The sequence below is a fragment of the Eucyclogobius newberryi genome, unplaced genomic scaffold (assembly GCF_026437365.1).
Source record: "Eucyclogobius newberryi isolate DKJ021-1_F unplaced genomic scaffold, fEucNew1.0.hap1 SCAF_17, whole genome shotgun sequence".
In the NCBI taxonomy this organism is placed as follows: domain Eukaryota; kingdom Metazoa; phylum Chordata; class Actinopteri; order Gobiiformes; family Gobiidae; genus Eucyclogobius; species Eucyclogobius newberryi.
In genome coordinates, this window is record NW_027315801.1 from 30,785,190 (window position 1) to 30,808,810 (window position 23,621).

General features: G+C 39.7%; 1 protein-coding gene across 4 annotated transcripts in view; it reads left to right on the plus strand.

The window, feature by feature from the left end:
* The window catches only part of arhgef25a (Rho guanine nucleotide exchange factor (GEF) 25a), a 48,316-nt gene that overhangs the window by 16,415 nt on the left and 8,280 nt on the right, over positions 1 to 23,621 (plus strand). For all 4 annotated transcript variants that reach the window (XM_072449939.1, XM_072449937.1, XM_072449936.1 and 1 more), the window contains 3 exons: positions 16,201 to 16,502; positions 17,049 to 17,159; positions 22,588 to 22,712. In XM_072449939.1, coding sequence (XP_072306040.1) covers positions 16,201 to 16,502; positions 17,049 to 17,159; positions 22,588 to 22,712 — 538 coding nt within the window. The remainder of the gene's footprint in view (positions 1 to 16,200; positions 16,503 to 17,048; positions 17,160 to 22,587; positions 22,713 to 23,621) is intronic.

A 23,621-nucleotide genomic window follows, 5' to 3' on the forward strand; every position in this document is an offset into this window, starting at 1 on the left:
CGCAAATTACATTTTTTTAACATAAGGGCATCTAAAAAAAAATATGTGCAGGAACAAAAATGATTGGCTTAAATACAACACTGTGTTATTGACAGAGCTCCTTTATTGCTCTGGATCTGTGGAAAAAGCAGCACTCCTCACAGCCTTGACTTCATGAATCGATTATTTTTGGTCATCATTACACGTCACAAATAATATAAAGAACAAATAGGCCAAGTCTATTTTAGTCCTTCAAACATTATGCTTATAAACCATCATTGTACGCCCTGATCCTTGTGTTTCCCTTAATATCTGCACTGCAAAGTAGGGCAAATTTCACATTGTTCTACCTCTAGACTATTGTTAGTTATTAACTCTTATTATTACTATTAATTCTAGTGTGTTTTTCAATGTTCCTGGTCTTGCATTTGAACTCGGCACCTTTAACATCTTATCGTTTTATCTCTGCAAAGCTTCCATTACTGTCCAAGCCACGTAATTGTCAATGTTTAAGTCACGCCTCATTTGCTGCGGTTTCCACTTGATCAGTGCAGGAAATGTACTGTATTTTGAGCTATGAACCGGTCATAGTGCAGCACGATGTGTTCCAGGACCTTTTTGGAGGTAGGGATTCTGAGTGTCGCCTAAGGGCCCTTCACTGGTTCAGTTTGTTTTGAGACACAGGGGCTTGATTCCCAATGGTTTCCTGCCTAACCTTGGAAATATAATCTTGATGAGAATAGCGGCGAACCGTATCTGCAAATAAGGGGGAAATTACCATGACAGAAGTATCTTTTTTCTTTTTATGACTCTGCTGCAGAATTTAGCTTATAAGGAATACTCCAGACATTATGGAAAAAGCTGTCAAAAATAGCCAAAACTGGAGGTATGCTGGAGAGGGCTGTTGGCTCAGGCTTGTGTTTGGGATATTTTTAAATTGTTGCTCGTACCCCAGCCCACCCTCTTCTTGTCCTCCTGCCCCTGTACGCAGTCCCCCCTGTCTGCTCTGTGTTTAGGGGAACTCTGATCTCCGGCCCATTGTTGCTCCACAAAATACACAGACAGTAAAGACGTATGTGGTTCGAGCTTGTGGACGCTGCAGTGAGAAGTCGCACAACACGACGCGAGAACAACAAACAAATCTGTCTTCTCTGTTACTTTGTAGCCACTGATTTCAGTTTTTTTCAACATATACAAACAGGCTATAGGCAAGATTTTGATGGGATGCTATGGCAACGCCCCTTTGGGTATCATATATATCTGAAACCCATGGATAGAAAATTATGTGAAGATAAGTCGTCTAACAATGTTTCAATGGGTGTTTTTTATTTATTCATTTATCAAAAAGCACTATATAGCTTTGTGTGTTTGGCTCTAAACTTGTCTAGCTGGCTTTCAATCAATTTTGGGTGTTTTTATGGCTTAAAAAGTACCTTGAGATTTTTCCCGCCAGATGTGAGTGGGATTGCTTCTCCACAGATCTGACCTGTAACTTGGCCTTGTTATCTTCGTGGAGAAATATGATTTTAATGCCATATTTTGAAGCAATCCAGGCAAAGTAATAATATCTTCAAGGAGTCAACTAGCCCGGAACAGTTATATAGGGCAGCTTTCAGTTCTGCTGCACATGTTATTGTTAGCAGCTTGTCGGCACAATAGTTTGTCAGAAATCGATCGGATGCCGAGGGCTTTGCTCACTAACAAAAAGTGTTAAGTCAGACATATCAGATTTGGTGCTTATATTATGATCTAAACTTTTAACATGAAAATACAGTCCAGTTTTTACAGTTGTAGGAAGAAAAAAATCTGTCTGCTTCTTGGACCTCTGTCGTTTTGGAATGTTAAGCAAGTGGTGCATTAAGCTCATTCCTGGGGCATTCTCACTCTCCTCCCTGCTCCCTTCATTCGTCTGCTTCACTTCTGCCTCCATCGGACCAGCCAGTCAGACGGCTATTATTAATTGTCTTCTTCTCCACTATGTTTGCCCTGCTCACTCTGCTTTACTTTTGGTCCAGTAAACAGCCGTGCCCTGACATTTTTCTACACATGGGCTCAGTTTTCGCGTCTCCATTTTGGTCTTTTTTTACTCCTGGTCAGGGCTTGTGTTTGTAAATGCGCTGAGGAGAAGAATGAGAAGGGAACAAATTATGAAACACAGGAGTGCATTCCATACCTTGTTTAGAAAGAATTCTGCAACAGTAAAGAGGGGGGAGAGAAGCCGCTCCGACCCCCACTTTCAGTCCATATGGGTCTTTTTAAGTCTGCTGTCTTCAGGGGGGACACCCGTGACACGACTTCGTACAATTTTACAACAGGCTTATAAACCTCTTGTATTAGCTTGTTGTAGTATTGTGTCTGTTTTTTAATTTACCCTTAGAAAGTATTGAAAAAAACACTATAACACTGTTTCTTGATTGTGACGAGAAGAAATAAATGTTGTTAAAGGTTCACAATTTAGAAAAAGAAAATATTGATCAACTCGTTTTCTTAATCTACACTAAGTGTCTTTGCCTTCAGCAGGAAATTTCATTCGGAATATTTACTTTCAGTGCAGAGGTTCCCAATCACTTCACTGTTGATCAAATGTATTCATGTTCAATAAGTTACAAATAATTTACAGGCGAAAAACAATGACAAAGTAAAGTGTTTCCTCTCGATTATATGAATGGAATATGTTGTATGCTACATTGATGCACTTATTTAAATAAAAGGACACTTAACATGATAAGTTGTTACTTCTGCTAGGCTTTTTCTGGGTGGACATAACTAAAAGAGCCTTTGGCGGTGCTGTCTGGTGTTACAAATTGCTAAACAGCATAGCATTAATATGAAAACCCCTCTATGTTAATTGTGTATTCACTTTGTACATTTATAATTTAGACTTTTCTGTCCTCACTACTGTAAGGATGATTTTTATGTCTGGCTGTTGGGTAATCATGTGTGCGTATGTCCCTCAATGTCTCTCTCTTTCTGGGTTTAGTTGCTATGGCGATGTGAGCGGGTAGAGGTAGAGAGCCACAGAAAGGAATGAGAAAATGTAGCTGGAAAGCCCATCAGTCCTGATTGAGAATTATTGCAGCAGCACATTTTTCTCAACACAGCCACAGTCACGGGCTCTCAGTGCACTAATGTGGCTTTAGTTTTAATATGCTGTGTTTACAATTATGCTTTCTACACCAATTAAGCATCACAATATGTCCCACTCACCATTTGTGGTCACAATGTCACGCCCAATGAAAGTACTAACTCAAACGCACTTGGCATTCAGACACTTTTCTCTCAGAACTAGGGCTGGCAGATACAACCATAAAAATCAAATTGGGATCTGCTCCCTGTGGCAGTTTGCTATTTTGGTGAGATTGTTATTGTGGTACAGTGCTTCTCTGTTAATGCAGCTCCAGGCTCAAACACAGACACTAAATGTACCTGAATCGTTACCGAATCAAAATTGAGATTCAGGCCCTTGATTTTCAAATAGCGAGCCGGGGAACACTAGATATTGCCAGGTGTACCTTGAAAAAAATTTTCTAATTCGAGTTCACAAATGGATTTTAGTTACAATTTTGGCATGTCCCGCAAACTCCTGACAACCAAAAAAGAAAGCAAAACACAGTTGGCAAATAAAGAACCAGACAGTGGCAGTATTAGTACGTTATACAACTTTCTTTTCTAAAAGATGTGATTTGGTCGCAGATTTTTTTCAACCCACAAAGTGCACAAAAAAAATCACTGATCTATTCTAGGCTATGACAAACAACTGGCCCATTACACATCTTTAAAAACTTATTTTATTTCTGTTTTATTGTCTACTAGGACATAGGCCATATCATTTTGTGTGTAGGATATGAAATTTGGAATATCCTTAAATAATTGCATGTGCACTACAGTTGTGGCTTGAGTGATGTAAACACGGACTATGGAGGCTCTGCAGAGGCTAAAAACTCCAAGCAGAGCTTTTAGCTGTTGCGTAGCCCAAAACAAATTAGAACACATATTAAGGAGAACATGGGTTTCACTGAGATAGGCTCCAGTCACCCGCGACCTCTAAAGGGAACAAAAGAATAGAAAATGAATGAATGATTAGTTAAGCAGCCTTAGACATATATAGCATCTGGGTTTGTATGCATTTTGCGCCATTGTTCCAGTCCAGCCCATAACCAGCAACCGTCATCTCCCAACAGGCTTTGCAGCTCCTTCTCCTCCCACTCTCCTCACTGGCACTGCCATAGCTGCCATATGGAATCACAATCGCTTTTCATTTCAGCGCGCAGCCACCTCAGGACTAATAGCTGCTTTGTTTAGCCCTAAATACAAGTGTGAGCGGCTCATTTCCTCTCAGCATCCGTGCTCAGAAAATCATAGTAACAAGTATCATAGAGTATTTGCACATGGTCGCGTTTTTGCCACGAGAGGCCAAAGGGGACTGCAGAATGTGAATGTGACTATGAGGCCAAATCACACAAACCAGATACCCACTGGGACAAGGTCATTCAAGTATTCCAGTCTGTTCTTCAGCTCTGCTCCAGTCAGACTAGAGCTTGCAGTAGGTGTCCTTCATTTAATGACCATGAAAAGACTATTATTTCTACAGACATAATACCCTAATGTTTTATTTCTTTTCTTTACGTTAAATACATTTTTATTAGTTATTGTTTTTGCACAATTCATTTTACGTACTCCAGTTATAAAGGTTCATAAGGCAGTGTAGTCATGGGAAAACTGCAACGATTATCGTAATATTCATCGACAACTGAAATGATTTTTTACAATTTTAATATTGTTATCTGGACAATAAACAGATAATAACACATGCCACTGACTAAGAAAACAGGTTTTAGGAAGAATATTTTGTTATTAAAAGTAAAATACTCTTAATTTCTAAATATTTTTCATCAAGAAGACTCCCATATGTTGTTAAACTACCAATAAGGGTAGAAGATGATATTTCTGCACTTTTGTGATGAATGAATGAAGACTTTTCACATCGGTTTGATTATAAAACCTGAAGTAATAAGTTTAAAGACTTGTTTTAACACATTTTTGTTGACATTATGTCATCTGAATATCGTTATAAGGATACTCAAAAAAGATTTCGAAATATACATTTTTGTCAATATTGTCCACCTCTAGGGACAGTAGAAATGATCGTTTGACTAGTCAAACTAATGAAAAAAAATCAACGACTAAACTAATCATCAGTTGCACCCGATGTTAACCCACTATATTTGTTCTCATGATTATTTGACTGTGGCGGTGGAAAGATCCCAGGCAGGATTTGCTTCTTTATCAAATATTTGCAACGCAGGCAACTCTAAACATATGTATATCGCATTGACTTCATGAACGTTTCAAATGAGAACTGAAACCGTTTCCACCGCACATTTACAGTGAGCAGGCATTATGAATCTGCACATTCAATTTAGCGGTTTCTGTGATGCTTGGTTAACCCACACTTTGATTCTGTGATAAATTGCTGTGTGAATTTTGTTGTTCGCCATCCATCACTTCGGCCTACCAACTGTGGGACATTTAAGTGTATTTTTAATGACGCATCATGCTTTTATGACTTGAATAAATGATGGGTATGGTTTTGCGGAGTGCGTATCACATCCATACAAGGTTATTTGGTGCAAACAGCTGCTGGTCATCCAAACGCTTACATTATGGGAAGGAAAGAGCAATGGTGCCAAGAACTTGGTGAGTCTAGCTCTGAATGGGTTTAGTGGAATGTCTGGAGTTTTCAAGGCAACTAACCACAAACACCGTCCTGGTCCCACAGTGCCAGCGCCAGCAGCCGACGCCGGTTGTCAGATTTTCTTTGCAGAGTTGTCTGAGTATAACTAATATAATAGTCATAGTAAAATTCGTACCTTTTGTGAGCTGGGGTTGGCACTATTGACCTAATATCCTTATGTATTTATGTCATGGTTTATACCCTTGTTTATCGTGTTGTATTATGACATTATTCTTGATATTCCGCTTTCCAATCTTCAGAACTGTCAGTCTTTTTGAGTCTAAACATGATTATTGCAATTCTAAAGTACTTCAGTTTGAACTTAAATGTTGATATTCCTTGTCTTTTTGCCCTCATTGTAACTTTTAACTCTAGTGGTGCATCATTTCTATCATTTCTCTTGGTCAGAACAAGTGTGCTCTTCTACGCCAGCTCAATAGACAATAGTGGTTAATGACGTGGGTTCAGCCTGGTTTTGTGACTGCCCGGCTGTGGAGCGGCTTATTGTTGGGCGTGCTCCTGATAACCGTGTCACTGCTCTCTGTCTGTAGTGGATTTCGTATGGAGCTCCTCGAACCACAGCGGCAGAGTGGAAGTGCGTGCCACAAGAAGTAGGTCAGGAGAGGGACAGGAAGCCGCTGTGTGCTCCTCTGTCTGACTTGAAAGTGTCATGTTCAAAAGTTTCAAACACACATGTACAGGAAAGAGGGGCACAATTACTGTATATACTTATAGTGTGCTTTGATGCATCAGATAGGACACATCCGCCTAATGAGACAGTGTGTGTCATCCATCCTGGTTTATGTCATTAATTCCTTTATGTTCATTAGTTTACCTGCTCCCACCATATGTCAGAATTCTCCTGTTTCTTCTAATATTATAAGCATTTTCAGTAGAAGAGCTGCATAGTCTGACTTGATTTCAATATGAATCAAATCTTGGACACTTTAAAGGTCACCTCTTGGTGTATTTTACGTTTATTTGGGAGGAACAACTTTGTTTTATCAACCCATGTGACACAGTACAACATTTTAGCCCAAATAAATTCTCAATGTTCATTCTCAAAATACAGACAAAACTTTCACTTGAAAATGATCCAGTTTGCCTGGCAGGTAAAGATTGTCAAATTTCCTCTTCCAAAGTCTCAACTTGGCTCCAAACCACATGTTTTTACTGACAGGCTCTGGACCGCTTGATTAAAAAGACCCAAACGTATCACTGATGACCTGAAATGACTGAATCTTGATGAATCAAGTATGATTAGAACAGAACAGAAATAAAAGGAGGATAAGTAGGTAAACGCACTGGCTCTTTGAGAAGGTTCTGTTACCGTTGTCATAGCCTTAAACACTGGCAGGTTTTAAATGTCAGCTCCTTGCTCTCTCAGCAGCTTTGGGGCAGTGCGGGACATTGCATCAGAGGAGGAAGTAGTGTGCGCTCATCTCCAAACTCACACCTTCCCACTACGTAGACAGTGCGCTGCAGAGAGGTTCAGTGGGGGACATCAAGTAGAGGGGGAGGTGAGGTCAGGCTGGATAGAAGTAAATGATTTTTGTGTCAACTTCATCAACAATATGCTGCATATATATTGCATAAAAGGCCTTGAGCCAATAGGAGGATAAAGAAAGAAAGAAAGAAAGAATCCTCCAGATGGTGATCTAGACGCACGCAAAGGTTTCAACATTTCACATGGTAATAATATTTGCATTATGTTTTTATACAGGTTCACTAAAGGACAGTAAGTGGATTTCCAGTCGAAAGCAGAAGCTACTAAGTGCTTTGTCGACTCTCAGGTCTTTGAGTTGCTGAGTGCAGTTGAGGCCATGTTGATAGGAAGCGAGTTCATTTCCTCCGAGTGGCTGAAATGTAATATACAGTAAATGTAGGCTCTGCCGGCTGGAGACAAGCAAAGGGTGTGGAATGGAGAGAGTAAAAGTGAGGTGTTCCTGATGATGCAGAGAGAGGATGCTGTGGTTCACGGAGCCCTGAGGCGATGAGACTTTGTGATCAGCAGGACGCCTGGATCTGATGAGCTGTTTGGGCCATGTGTCTCCATGTGTCTCCATGTGTCTCCATGTGTCTCCATGTGTCTCCATGTGTCCCCCCGTGGTGCTCTGTCTGCTCACTCTGACAGACAAAGGACAGGAGAGGAGGTCAAAGTAACTTCTACCCGTGTAGTTTTAACGTTTATTTGAAGTATTTGTGAAATCCGTGTGGTATATTCAGGTGTTCGGATCTTATCAGAATCAGAACAGGTTTATTGCCATTGTCAATGAACAAAATTAAAAAACATAGGAACTTGTCCTGGTGAATGATGCAACATAAAACAATAAAACAATGAAGAATGAATGAGTCATAACAATAAGCTATCAGATAAAGAAAAATTTAAAATTAAAGAATAGGCTTAAAGGTGGTATGGACGATTTTTTAAGCAAATTTTTTATCATATTTCCTCGTGGCGTGGATAAATCATTTGTCCTGCCACGTATCAATCATAAAACGCACCTATCGCTCACCTGCAGCCGCGTGCGGTTCGTGCCCACGTTTCCGCCTGCCTAAGCGCATGGATCTATCATAATATAGTTCCCTCAGTGTACGGGGCAAAATGAAGACAGAGAAAGACAGTTGGAGCTGACGCAGAAGTGGACAGAAATCTACGGGAGACGAGCGATGCGATCCGTTGCGCTAATAAACAAACGCACGTGTGTGTTGTATCAGTCCGCACGGGGGAGTGCGCATGCGCACTTCCGCCTGCGTTCTCAAATCGCCGAAAAATCGTCCATACCGCCTTTAATATGTACACAAATTTACAGCTGTACAGTTATACAGATTCAATTATGGTTAAAGTGACAGTGTCTTCCATGCTATACTTTTTATTCTTGTATTTTAAAATGATTCTAGAATTGATCTTTTAATTATTTTAATTGAAGGATTTATCTCCTTATTAATCTGGAATATTTTGTTATTCTACTGTTAGTAATCGAATCAACTTCCTTTCTCTTGTTTGTTAATTTAATTGTATTTCATTTTCTACCAAATGTAAATGCTCTTGTGCTAAAAGTCATGTACTTAAAAGTTTTGATGATGGTGTAGTCAAGTTTTTGTTTCTAGCAATCTTAGTACACATGGCACATTCTAATATGTTACAGCCAAGTAAGATTTATGCAAAATTATAATTATTTAGGCCACAATGCTACAACAATGTAGTGTGGACCAAATGACACAGATCCCATTGCCATGTACTGGACAGACCAGTCTTCTGTCAGGCTTATATTCACTTGACAATTGACTTCTATTTTATCAGACTCATTATTGCATTGTAGCATTTTCCATAGTATAATTCCAGTTTGGTACAGCTGTGTATGAACAAGACTTTCACCGCTGCAGAAGTTAAGTCCACCTTTATTGATCAGATAATCAGTGAAAGCTGCTGAGCTCACAGATCAGGCTAAAAGCTCTGACTGTAATGGAGCAAACCTGTTCACAGTCCTCACTCCAGGGACCGACTGCAATTTAGGCCTCTCTGGAACCAAGACACACACACACACACACACAAGCAACACACACACACACACAAGCAACACACACACACGCACGCACGCACACACACACACACACACACACACACACAAGCAACACGCACGCACGCACACACACACACACACAAGCACACAAGCAACACGCACGCACGCACAAGCAACACACACACACAGACACAAGCAACACACACAGACACACACACACACACACACACACACACACACACACACAGACACAAGCAACACGCACGCGCGCACACACACACACACACAAGCACACAAGCAACACGCACGCACGCACACACACACACACACACACACAAGCAACACGCACGTACGCACGCACACACACACACACACAAGCACACAAGCAACACGCACGCACGCACGCACAAGCAACACACACACACAGACACAAGCAACACACACAGACACACACACACACACACACAGACACAAGCAACACGCACGCGCGCACACACACACACACACAGACACAAGCAACACACACAGACACACACACACACACACACACACACACAAGCAACACACACACACAGACACAAGCAACACACAGACACACACACACGCACGCACGCACACACACACACAGACACACACACACACACAAGCAACACACACACACAAGCAACACACACACACACACAAGCAACACACACACACACACAAGCAACACACACGCACGCACGCACACACACACACACACACAAGCACACAAGCAACACACACGCACGCACGCACAAGCAACACGAACTGACACAAGCAACACACACACACAGACACAAGCAACACACACAGACACACACACACACTCACAAGCAACACACACTGACAAAACAGACACAAGCAACACACACAGACAAAAGCCAAAATACACATATTATCAAGTCTGCTGTATTATTTTTCCTCCTAATTCTTGTCGTCGTTACCATTTTGACATTGACTTTATTATGGGGTATTAATTATGGTGATTCAAATAGGACTTAGATTATTTAGTTCTCAATTTGATATTTTTGATTCAAAACACGTTTGGAATGAGTTATTAATTGGTTTTATTTAGATGGATTGTGGCATGGCAGAATGATCAAAGATCTTTGAGTGTAGGCATATAATTAATAAATAATAAACTTATCTTGAGCATTTTGATTTAATGTACGGGTAATAATTTAGAGAGATTTATTTATTTAAAAAGGACATATATTGCATATTAATGAAGATACAATGTAAATATGCCAGAATGCTACTTTCCATCTGTAGTCCCTGGCAGGTCATGACAGAAACAACATATAACACATACACAGCACACATGATCAATACAAATGACCACATAAGTGTTAAATAACAATTCAGAATCAGTGGTTACAGACCTGGTTCCTCTTGAGCCGACGTTTGAGTCTGGGATGCTGTTCCAAGTCTGTGCCTTTGACTGAGCACTTGTTGACTGAAAGCTGTGCGTCTCAAAAAAACTGCACAATCACGAGTAGAAGCTCTGGTTACTCTTTCTCTCTCCAGATCTGAATTTAATCAACTCATTCAGGGGTGAAGATGATTGATTATTTGATATTCCCTGGTGTCTTACTCATGGAGAAAATGTCTAGATGTGACACAGATGGGCCTAAATCATCAGTACACCTTTTCTTCTCTACAGGATTTGCTGACAGTGTGTGGCTTTCCAGTGAAATTAAAGGGATCACTGCAGTTAATTATCGTTCACATCTACTACTACAACTTGAATGAACACAATGGGCCTGCCTGCTTTATCTTTCCTCTGCAGTGCTATTATAAAAACAGAGCTTGGTCAGCAGCAGACCAGAGGAAATGTGTGGCTGGATTTGTTACCGTGAAAATGCTGCCCTAGAATAAAAGCATGTTGAGAATTTGATTACAATATAGAAACCACGGCTGCATTATATTGCCTGAATTTATCAAAGTGACATGTGATTAGAGCAGGCAATATCTACTCTATATGGCAAATTAAGATGTATGCCATTACTCTTTCAGAATGAGTCCTCCATCACAGAGCTATCCTTTAGAGTTTGTGTTGTTGCCCGTAGGCTTTATTGACAGGAACGTACAGAGTGAAATGGGGGCTGAGAGAGAAGGCAGGACATGGGATTCGAACTCCCGACACACTAATCAGGAGAGAGCATTTGTCACACACCTAATAATATTAGAGAACCGTTATTTATCCCACAGTGAGGACATTCCATTGTTGCAACACAGGTTAGGTAGAGAAACACAGATTAGAAACAGATGTGGAATAATGAAAAAGTTCCTTATAAATATATTTAAATCTAGTATAAATGTAAAATGTCAATAAAAATAAGTTACACACTCTTATATACAGATGTTATATGGACGGAAAATATTGCACCAGGATGATTGACATTATGTCACAGTATTGCACATGGTTATGACAGTATTGCACATGATTATGGTAGTATTGCACATGATTATGACAGTATTGCACATGATTATGGCAGTATTGCACATGATTATGACAGTATTGCACATGATTATGACAGTATTGCACATGATTATGGTAGTATTGCACATGATTATGACAGTATTGCACATGATTATGGCAGTATTGCACATGATTATGACAGTATTGCACATGATTATGACAGTATTGCACATGATTATGACAGTATTGCACATGATTATGAAGCTGTTTAGGGCTAACAGTGTTTGTTATAAAGTCTGACAGCAGCAGGAAGGAAAGTCCTGTGAAACGTCTCCTTCACACAGCGAGGGTGGATCAGTCTGTCACTGAAGCTGCTCTCCAGAGCGGACAGAGTGTCCTGCAGGGGGCGACACTCATGGAGTTTAGCCAGGACCCTTCTGTCCCCCACCCTCGGCACCGAGTCCAGAGCACAGCCCAGGACGGAGCAGTGCAAATTACACAAGTAACTAGTTTAGTTCTTGTTATGCCCTTGAGCAAGACACTTCAGCTAACTTGCCTCTGTGAATGGTGCTGGTCAGAAGGACTTTAATGCAGATTGGCAGCTTTCCTCTCCTAAATCTGACCTCGGGGCAGTTGCCAAGTGTATCTGAAGAGTTCATGAGTAATGCTCATGTTTCTATAGCAACAATAAGACCACGCATGCTTTTATTTTATTATTATCAGAGGGGATTGCTTAGGTCAGTTTATATTTGTTTCAGTTGGTTGAGGCGGATCATGTTTGTTACCTGTAATCAAATAAATAAAGATGCATAATTTGTTCTAATTTAAAATGTACTTCCTCAATTAAATCCACTGTGTTATGAATATGAATGTGGCTAATAGTCTTTTCATGGAAGATTGTGCTAAAATACATTTTTTCATCTCAATTTCTTTGGCGTGGATTCAAAATCTGCCCAGGGACTGCAGATGGAAAGTAGCAGTAGCTAAATCTTTTCTAAGATTTTGTACTTGGTCCCTGACAAATAAATGCTAAACTAAACTAAAAATGGCTAGTTATTCTTCAATATTTAACATCTCATCATTTATGTAAGTTTATGTTTATTTTATTTCATATAGGACAGTGTGTCATTCACATGTGTTTGTTATGCTGGGGAAGTCTTTCCCGTCGTCCTTGTGGCAGGTTGATGCTAACACCTTATGTATATTAAATGAGTAAAATTAGAACATGCTTGCTCGTCATAGCATGTTTAAAAATATCATGCAACTGTTATGGGAAACAATTTTTTCAGGGTCAAATGAAGCTGGCCTCATGCTCTGCTGTCCAGAGTTGCCATAGTGACACATGCAGATGCAACGTCCCTTTTATAAATGTATTAATTCACTAAATTATACAGTGTGTCGTGCGAGCTTTGAGTCTGTGCATTTGAGCCACTGAGGACTGGCTCTGCATTCTGCACATTACATAACCACATATACTGCTCTTTCTTCTTTCACTTTCATGTGTTTGTTTGTGGTTAAACATTCTGAAGTCTGGAAGTGATTAGGAGCAGTGTGACTCTGAACCCTGACCTTATTGAACCTTTGCAGGACAACAGCGGGAGTCCTCTGGGGGCTGACGCTACAGTGTGTGGTTGAAACACTATATTGGTCTTAGATTGTAAAGTTTGGTTCTGTGAAAAATGGGTGTTTACGTAGAAATGACGTAGAAATCTATAGTTGTATCTAATTCTGTGCATTACAGATGGTGCTTGTGATTCATGGATGTGTTTCTTATACTGCTATTAACAAAACAACTATATTTAAACGTTTTAATAGGTTCTGTTATAATCGGCAATCCTTGACTTTTTAACACGTGTAGATAAGCGGTTTGATCTGGGATGTGGATAACTATAAAGTCACTGTGACTTTTCGATAAACATGTTTTGTCAAGTGTTTTTTACCCAATGTGACTTCACTGATTATTCATTACTGATAAATCGAGGCTTACAAAACAAGTTGTTGACCGAACCTGTTATTGACCAAAAATTACCTGAATCACAGAGAACAGAAGACGTCACAAAACACAATATGTTGAATCAAATATAATCCTCTTTAGTCCAGTCACAGGGACAAAAAAGCCACTTCTGATTTGTACAGGTCAAGACCAGATGAACAGAGAGCTATTTATGCCTTTTATTTCATCATAGTTTATTATGTACTATTATTGTTCTATGTTATTAATGTCAATGTAAAAGTTTATTTCTAAAGCATACTTATAACAGGGAGCTAGACCATTTAGTAACTTAAAAACCTTCTAAAAGCGTCTAAGAGAGGCCAGATCAAGACCAACATTGCAGTAATTTAGCTCTGTTGTAATAAAAAGGTGAATCACTCTTTCAAAGTCCTTGGAAGGTAAGTACGATTTAACTTTAGCCTGTAATCAGCAAAAAAAAAGCTAGTTTTGACCACTGCACTGACTTGTTTCTCCAGATTAGTAGATGAATCCATCAGCACTTGAATGGGAGGTTAACAGAAGACAGAGGACCAAGAACACTATCCACCCCTCCTAATACATCTGAATCACCAAAAACAACCATTTCAGTTTTCTTTTCATTTAAGTGTAGAAGATTTAAAGTCATCCAGTCTGGGAGGCAGTAAATCAGGGGCTTAAAAGATAAGGTATGTGACTGCAGGGGAACATACATTTGCACGTCATCAGCAAAAGCATTGGAACGAGATATTGTATTTTCTAAAGAGCATTCCTAATGGCAACAAATGCATGCCAAAGAGAACTGGGCCAAGGATGGAACCCTGAGGCACACCACAGTTCAATTGGGAAGTTTTAGACTGATGCGGGCCAATTGAACAGAGAAGGTCTGTTGTTGACTGATCTGAACCAGTTTAAGTGCATTACGTCCACAACAGTTCCAGTTCAGACAATAGAATAATGTGGTGTAATCAGCTGTGGACATGTCTAAAAGCAGAAGAGCGACAGAATTTCCAGAATCAAGTGTTAAAAGAAGATCATTGAAATTATGTATAAGTGCAGTTTATGTACTGAATGCCTGACTGAAATTTTTCACAGATGTCATTACAGGCAAGTTTTGACTGCAGTTAACTATGAACAACCATTTCCAAAACTTTAGATAGTGACCTAAAGTTTGTAAGAACATTTGGATCCAAATCCAATTCCAAAAGCAAATTCCTAGTTTGTGAATTTTGTTCACTGACAATGGAGCTAAAACTTTTTCCTAAACTGACTCTTTGTAAAAACTATTCATCAGATCCATGTTTATAGGCAACATTTTGAGGACTTTGACCGTTCAAAACATAAATATTTAGTTTTTAATTGTTAATTGCTATCGCATTGTTGCTAATTTTTCATCTCTAAATCCCATGTATGATAAAGTGCTCATTTCTGCACAGTAAGAAGCAGCATTTGTGTCTTGTAGTGTGCAGAAATACTGCTCCTCCATCCCCATGTAATAACGTAAATCAGGAGTGAACTCTTTTATTTCATCTTGTAGATTTAAGGATAGTGTGACTGATGTTTGCTGCCAGAGTTAAAGCTCTCGTGCTTCAGAGCTGTGACACAGGTGCTGGGATGAGCAGGCAGGAGGGTTCTAAAGGACTTGAGAAAAACAAACACCATCCTTTCCCTCTACACAGGATCACACTGGACATCCGGTCTGAGCACCCCCTCACACTTCCCCTGTGCCCCTGCCTCCTGTGTGTGACCGTGCCGGAGTATGTCACTTCAAACGACTGCCATGACCCCCACGATCTGGCTCGTATCACAGGGCGGGCTGGTTCTGTGTGTGATGCCTATTTTCAACACTATTCAAACACAAGTCTATTTATATTGTTTCTCTTGTTGCCGTTTCCTGCTGTGGTGATGTGACATGTGCCTTCATTTCCTCTCATCGACCTTCACTCTGACTCTTCTTTTTAATTATTTAAGATTTTTGCCTTGAACCAAAAGCTGTGTTTATAGTAGTTCTACATTAAGAACAATGCATTTGTTGATTTTGGCTCTGCACTATTAATGTGCATGGATTTTAATGTGCTCTGTTCTCTTGTTTTTCTAATTGACTTAGTTTGGTGGGATAGTTCCTTTGGTAAATCAGTCAAGTGGCAAGAAACGTAAAAGAAAAACTACAGAAAGTAAAGAAGAGTTCTCAAATTGAATCCTTCTATCATTAACCGACATTTCATTCAAAATGCATTTTTTCCTGACAGTTTAAACAATAATTTAACAAAATAAAGGTGTTATCAGGTATATTACTTCACCAAAATTGTCAAATTGTCAAAAGATATTGATATAAAGAATAGTCACAAGCACTATTTGGTTTGGTTTCTTTGGTTTCACGTTGTGCTTTGATGTTTAAACCTGATTCCTGAATCCAGCCACACGTCCATTGTAACTCAAATGGACAATGTGAATGTTTCACAAACTCTTTTATACAGAAGGTCTTTATGTTTTCTGCCCCAAATGCTTTGAGACATCTGTACTAATGCAGATCTTCTCTGTTCCTCTGCAGACTCTTACTCAGCAGCGGGCAGTGAGGGCAGCATCTCCACCTCTGTAGCGTCGCTGCCCCCTCAGGCCTCGAGCAGCTCGGCCCCCAGCTCCCCGAGCTCCAGGCGCTCAGTGAGCACCCTCAAGAAATGGCTCACAAACCCTGTCCGAAAACTCAGCGCCGGGGCCTCAGCTAAAGGGGAGCGTCAGGTCCGAAAACTGGAGGGAAAGCCCCCAACTGTGCCCCCGCACCCCAATCAGGATCTGGGAAGCCCTCCGCGACTGGACAAGAGCTTCACCATCCTCCCCATGACGCACTCACAAGTAAGAAAGACAGTTTTGATACAAACCCATTCAAATACTTGAGAACAATCCAATGAAGCTATATCGTGGACATAGAGGTGGGCAATATATGAACATTTAAATACAGAAATGTTGTTTTGAAGTTATGCAAAATTTGGATATCGAGAATAGCCTTTGCTACAAAGAGAGCTGATTAAAAAATTTAATTTGAATGAGTAATCAAATGAGACCAGGTGATATTTCAGAACATTTGAGATTATTTTTAAAGACTTCAAAAGACCAGAGGTTACAGAAACGCTGTGTTTATGGGGTTTAGTTAACAGTGAACCCCCTGTATTGTCACATTGTGCTGCAGTGAGGAGGATGTGTGATGGCAGGTGGCACAGATGTTATATAACAGGTCCTGTGCTGGCTCAGGCCTGAGGAGCTCACTGCCATCTGACGCACATGCTCTTCTGCCCCGGAGCAGGCTCTGGACACTGCACATTACCTAGACCGACACATGTAAATATAGACGGCATGTACGATAGCCTTATAGCTAGCATGATGTGTGTTTGTTTGTTAAAGGAGTGGAAAGACGGCCTGGCCAGCCCTGAAGACCTGTCGCCGGCCACACTCCAGTCGCCCAGTTACATCACGGACTCTCTGATTGGCGGCACGTCTATACATAACAACCAGGTAAGCAACGAACAGATGCTAAACGTGGCAGTGGAAAGTATTGGTTTCACACATTATGCATTACTTTGCTCATAGGATAACTGTGGCATTTTATTCTGAAATCATTTAGCTGAATGTTGTCAGTGTTTCATACAAAAAAACACTAATTATCAATCCCAATCAAACAGCTGACTGCACAGTATTCGGCACACCCTCTGAAATGCAGCGTTCTCATTGGTCAGTTGTCAAAAGTGACTGACTGTGAAGACTATTCTGCAGCTAGCTGTTATCGTATTAACAAAACAAAATAATGACTTAAAGAAACGAGTCCACGTAAGAATAAAACTAGTCCCTTTGACACAAGCACACTTCTATGCAGCTGCCAAGTGTAAATTAATTAAAGGGGATCGATGAGCCGGAGCCCCAGAGGCCATGGCATGACTTCAACCTGTGTGATTCAGCTCCCAACAAAAGGACATGCCTGCAGACAAACAGAGAATGCACAAAAAGGGAAAGATTACCCTGTTTTCGCTTTCATTTTTGTACACCAAGCGATGGAGGAACAGCATGGACCCATATCAAATGCTCTGTGACTTTTGATTGCGTGTCATTTCAACAAAGAACTGAATAAAAGACCATTTTTATATTACATTAATGCACATGCTTGTTGTTGAAGTGTCCTAATGCTGTCTTGAGCCAGAGCACTTTCCAGTTCGAGTCTCAAAACAAAGCATCCGAGTCTATTAGTGTCGGTTACATCATGTGGATGAGGTCAGCGCCGTGGTGTTTTTACTGCCCATCGCACAGTGTTAAAAGTGGTAAACCGCTTCAATGGTGTGGGTGGGTTGCCCCTCAGCTTTAGGCTCCAGTGTCTGAGCCCACCTCAGCGATCATGTGTTGCTTTTTTTCAAGTTCAGTGCATGTAACCTGATCGTGGAGCTCTGGTGATCCACCTTTGTGATTTGGCTTTGTGATTGTATGTCAGAGGACACTGAGGTACGGCACTCGTCATAATATTTACAAGACTTCTATACAAATATTTCGCAGCTATGAAAACAGGAAGTCGTCGAAAATAGTGGCAGTGTTTTTTGTAAGATGACAAGACCTCACAACAATAGACTAGATCAGATTTTATGACTATGACGTGTCCATAGTCCTGTGTTACGGAACTATAAAAGGGGGTCTTCCTTCTCTTGCTGTTTATCTTGCATACTGTTATATTAGTTTATTTTGTTAGTCTAAACGGTTTGGACTGCGTGTGGCTCTAGTCTCAACAATTTAATGTGGCTACACGCTGTAGTCTTAAACGTTTTTGTTTGTTTAAATTAGATATTTACAATATTACTGTAGTATTAAGAGACTGTTTGACTTGTTGTAGTTTGAAATGTCATTAATTTATGAAGCAGATGTTTATTACATTTTGGTTCTGTCTTTTATGTCATGCACCTCACGACCTAGCAAGCTTGTGCGAATGCATTATATTTATTTTGAATTCATTAAAGGTGCACTATGTAACATTTCTGGTGGGTCCGCCCTCTGCTTTGTTGTTGCTTAGCTTTGCATTCAATGTGTTTATTTTGCTTAAAAATACATTAGCTGTGAGTGGAGTCGCTGCTCCACAGATTTGACCTGTAACTTGGCCTCGTGGCGTCACCTGCTCGCCTCCATGACATTAGATACGTTTAATGCCGAACTGTGGGACATTCCAGGCAGACAAAGCAATAACAAAGTGCATCGTTTACTGCACTAATTGTGACGTAATATGGCAGTCGACCCTTTTGAGCTCTAAATATCAAAGAGCAGTATTTAGACAAACTTTCTTCATGTGTATTGTCTCAAAATAAATAATTGCGGACAGTAAAACAATGTGATTAGGTGTATTTGGAAAGCTTAAAGTGCAGCATGTTACTTTTTAGTTACATGCATGTCTGATCTTGCTTGGGCTTCTGCTGAAAGAAAACAAAACTCCCAACAGTAGTGGGGGGAAGGAGGATGAGGGGATTCTTTTTCCTGTGGGGTTTGCCACGGCACATCTGGAAGTGATCAGGGAGCCAGTCGGACCTGTCAGCCAGACCGGAGCGCTCTGAGCAGGGCAGGACGCGTCGAGGCAGAGTGGGCCTTCTGGAGCCTCTCTGTCTTCCTCTTCACAGTCTTACCTTGTTTTGCTGTTCTTTCCAACTTGTAACCATACAAAAAGATCATAGATTCACCGAACATCAGGGGATCTAGTTAAAGTTGAAACGTCCTCGCCATTTTTCCACACGCCAACAAGTCTTTCTATTCATTCCTCTATTTATTTCTCTATAAGATAACAGTCTGCCAGTGGGGTTTGGGGTATTTCTGGTGCTTTGTGTATGTCTTTAAGCTGGGGAGGTTCTGCTTGACTTGGACGACAGGACACATAGATTCAGCCAGAGACAGATGGCTGCTCCCATAAGTTAACACGGCAAAGACAAAGTAAATAACGGCGGAGAACAACGGTTCTATTTATAGGCTGGACTCAGACAAACTGCTAAGCAAAGATGGAGAAATAGAGGGGCCATAAGTGTGCGTATTGTCATCGTAAAACAGGTTAGACAAACATGAGGTGTCGTGCGCAGCTGTGAGCCCTGTGTCCATTGAGTTAGCAGTGATTTCAGGCCAGGACCTTTTGTGTACCATAACTCCAAATTTAAACCGGGACCACCACAGGAAGTCATATCAATTCTAGGAAAAAGGCTGAAATGGAGGTCATGAATATAGGAACTTAATCAATCCGATCAGACCGAGGCTTTCTGTGTTCACACATCTGCTTTTACACACCACGTATGGCATGTGCATGTATGTGATTAAACTGGTGTGTAAAGCTAAAAATACTTTTTTACTTATGGTCTTGTTTCTTATCTACATGAATCTACATTCAGTTGTTGTATTTTTACGATGATTAAATGATCCACAGCTGACCAGACTTGCTCTCTATAACACTAATATTTAGACTTTACAATATAAATTATACAAAGAGCAAACAAGTAATGGTAATAATATTTATTGAAGTGAGAATTAAGAATTAAAATGGCAAAAATAAGAAAGCAAATATAGCAAATAAGAAATATCCATCCATCTTCTCCTGCTTATCCGGGGCCAGGTCACCGGGGCAGCAGTCGAAGCAGGGACTCCCAGATTTCCCTTCACCCCAGACACTTCCTTCAGCTCCTCCGGGAGGATCCCTGGGACGTGTTCCCAGGCCAGCCCAGAGACTAATAATAAGAAATATACATATACAAATATCAGAGATGGGCTTAATATTTCTTCACTCTAATAATTTAACGAGTGTGTCTACAGATTAAATAGAAATCAAAAATACTCCTTAAAGGTGCACTATGTAACTTTTCTGGTGGAGGATCCGCCGCCTGCTTGTTTCCATTGAAATGCCAGGAATGTCACTGTATGGCATTAAACCTGTCCATCTCCATGGACACAAGCAGTTTGCACATCACAAGTAACAGATCAGAGTCTCATTTTCAAAATTTTACTAAAAGTACAGACAAAACTCCCTCAAACTTGCCGATTTAGGGTAGAATCTTCCCCCGTTCTTGAGTTATTGGATTGGACTTCATATTTTCATGTGAAGTCCTAATATGAACATTTTGTTCATATTAGTCTTTTCATTGATTACAAACTTAACATGGAAGTGATGGAAAGGCATGTATGTTACAGTTTTTAACTAATATGTGCTTCATAAATGTGACTCCAGATCTGCGTAGAGGCGAGCCCACTCACAGGAAGAATGCATGTTTCTCAAAGTATGGTTTTGTCTATAAAAACACCTGAATACTATATGACATACTGTAGAACCTTTAAGGCGAAGCAATAACATCTCCATGGAGAGGCTGACCCATGGAGAGATGGCGGACCCTATGGGTGGGAACTTTTTTGGGTGTGTGCATGGCTTTAGAACAACAATCAGAGCACTGCTTAAGATGCTTTTTGAACAATACAATATTGTATTATTATTAAACGCCGACAGCGTGTGATGCACTGGTCTGATTTTTTCACAAAGTGCAACTATTACAAGATTCTATGCATATAGAAGACAATAAAGGATTATCTTATCTTATCTTATAAAGGGGAGGAGACTAATTTAGCAAATTTTGAATAAAAAGTTGTGTTTTCCAAATTTAAAATATAATTCATGTAAAAATGTTTTCCCAAGCTTAATTTGCCTTTAAAAAAAAATACTTTAAAAACATTAATTGCACTGAAATAACACTTTAATTGAACCTGCAGCCATTCATTGTGTCCTCTCTCTGTCTCTCTGTCAATCTGAAGTGTACCTCACACGTCATTACCAACGCTGACGATCTCCTTATCATTCGCTCTGTGCTCCATGACACCCTGCTCCCCCTGGTCACCGTGGCAACCTACATCATTATCACCTCTATCAGCTTTTCCCATCACTTTCCTCTTTAAACATTTTAGAATCTGATGGAAAAAAAAAATGAAATGTCGGGGTTAAAAACACTGTATGCGTAGGTAAAGAATAACCAGAAACTCTACAGATTATGGCCCTGTTCTGTTTGTTTATCACCGGGGCCACATCCTCTCTGTATACTAATCCAGTGACTTGTGCCAGTTTTTGTTTCATGTCAAAATAGAGAGACAGAGTCATTGCAGAGACAGAAACAAGAAAGCCTTGAGTCACAACATCATGAAACTGGTAGATTGTCAGATCACAAGCAATTAAGGCCATATTCATGTGCATATGAACTGATGTAAATAAGAGTGTTTACTTACCATTAATGTTAGTATTATTTAGTCTTATGCTAGCTATTTTTTACTTTACTTTATTTTTATTTTTTTATTTTTTTCCTCCATTCCCTATTAAGATATGAGAGGAGTTTTGTTAATAAGAGTTTTTTGTTTTGTTTATAAGAGTTCTTCTATTAAGAGTGTTTTTTTCAAACTTCCTATAAGTTATCTGTCCTTTCCCTCTGTATCTACTGCGTTGTAACACCCAAATTTCCCCATGTTATCTTATTTGATTTTGTCATATCGCACACCCCTCACAAGCCCTTTGTTCGCAGTCGTTTATTACTATGGCAACAGTCCTAATTTCTCATCATTTTTAAACCCATGGATAGATTTGCAGTTTTTGCAAGAAACGTCCAAACTTATGATTCACAAATGTTGAATCTTATCACTATTTCTGAGGAATCCGCTCCACAAACTGACAGAGAATACATTGAACTTTGTGCTAGTTTCATGCCGATAGGTTCAATAATTACAGAGATATTTACGGTAAACCAATCTGCGATCTGACAGTTAAACAGCACCACATCATTCTGACCTTTCCATTTTAAACCACTGGGATTCTCTGGGATTTTTATGTCACTCTAACATATTCTGGCCGCTGCCCTGGTGTGTTTTCGATGATGCTTCTCTGACACAATGGAGCTCTCGTTGTTTCCAGGACACTCTGTCCACGATGGTCGGGCCTGAAGACAGCGCCTCGGTCATAATGGACGACACCTCCAGCCAGTCCTCAGCACCGGCCGACACCGAGGAGGACAGAAGAAGTGCCTTAGAGAAGAGCATGTGAGCATTTGATCAATTATTTTACAACTTTAACCAAGCAAGAGAGTGTATCAGAAATACCTGGTAATTATTTAATTATATCATCATTTATATTGATGGTGATATGTAGCTTAAGTTAGAATGTGAGGAACAAAATGCAAATGTATTAAAGTTTACAGTACAAAACAATGACGTTATTATGGTGTGTACTGTTTTATGCAATGTTGTGTGCCCAATATTTCTGTTTATTTCACATAACAAGTTTAAACTGTACTGCAGGGGTCTTCAAACTGTGCACTGGAGTTAAGTTATAAATATATAAGTGTGTGAAATAAGTAGTATTCATCTTGGTTTGAGTATATTTCTCTTAAAATAAGAAGAATAAGAAAGAATAAATTGCCAGTGGAGCAAGCATAGAAAAAGAACTTAGACACAAAAAAGATAAGATAAGATAAGATATTCCTTTATTGTCCACACATGGGGAAATTTCATTGTTGCAACGCAGGTAGATACAGAGGAAAAGGACAGATCACTTATAGGAACAAAATCTCTTATAAACAAAAACGCCTATAGACAGAACCTCTCGTTTCTTAACAAGGAATGGAGGCAAAAAATAAAGATAAAATAAAATGAATAAAAATAGCTAACTTAAGACAAAAAATACTTATAATAATGGTAAAATAAACACTATTTTCTTATAATAATAGTGGTAAAATAAACACTCTATTTTCATTTATATTTATTTTTTTATTTTTTGTTTTTTATGTTTTTATTATTTCTATTATTTTCTCTATTTTTATATACAAACACTCTATTTTCTCATAATAATAACGGTAAAATAAACACTATTGTTCTTTTTTTGAAAGCAGTCGTAAAATATACTTGTTCTATTGACGAATCTTATTTCATGAGAGTCTAAAATTTTCTCAA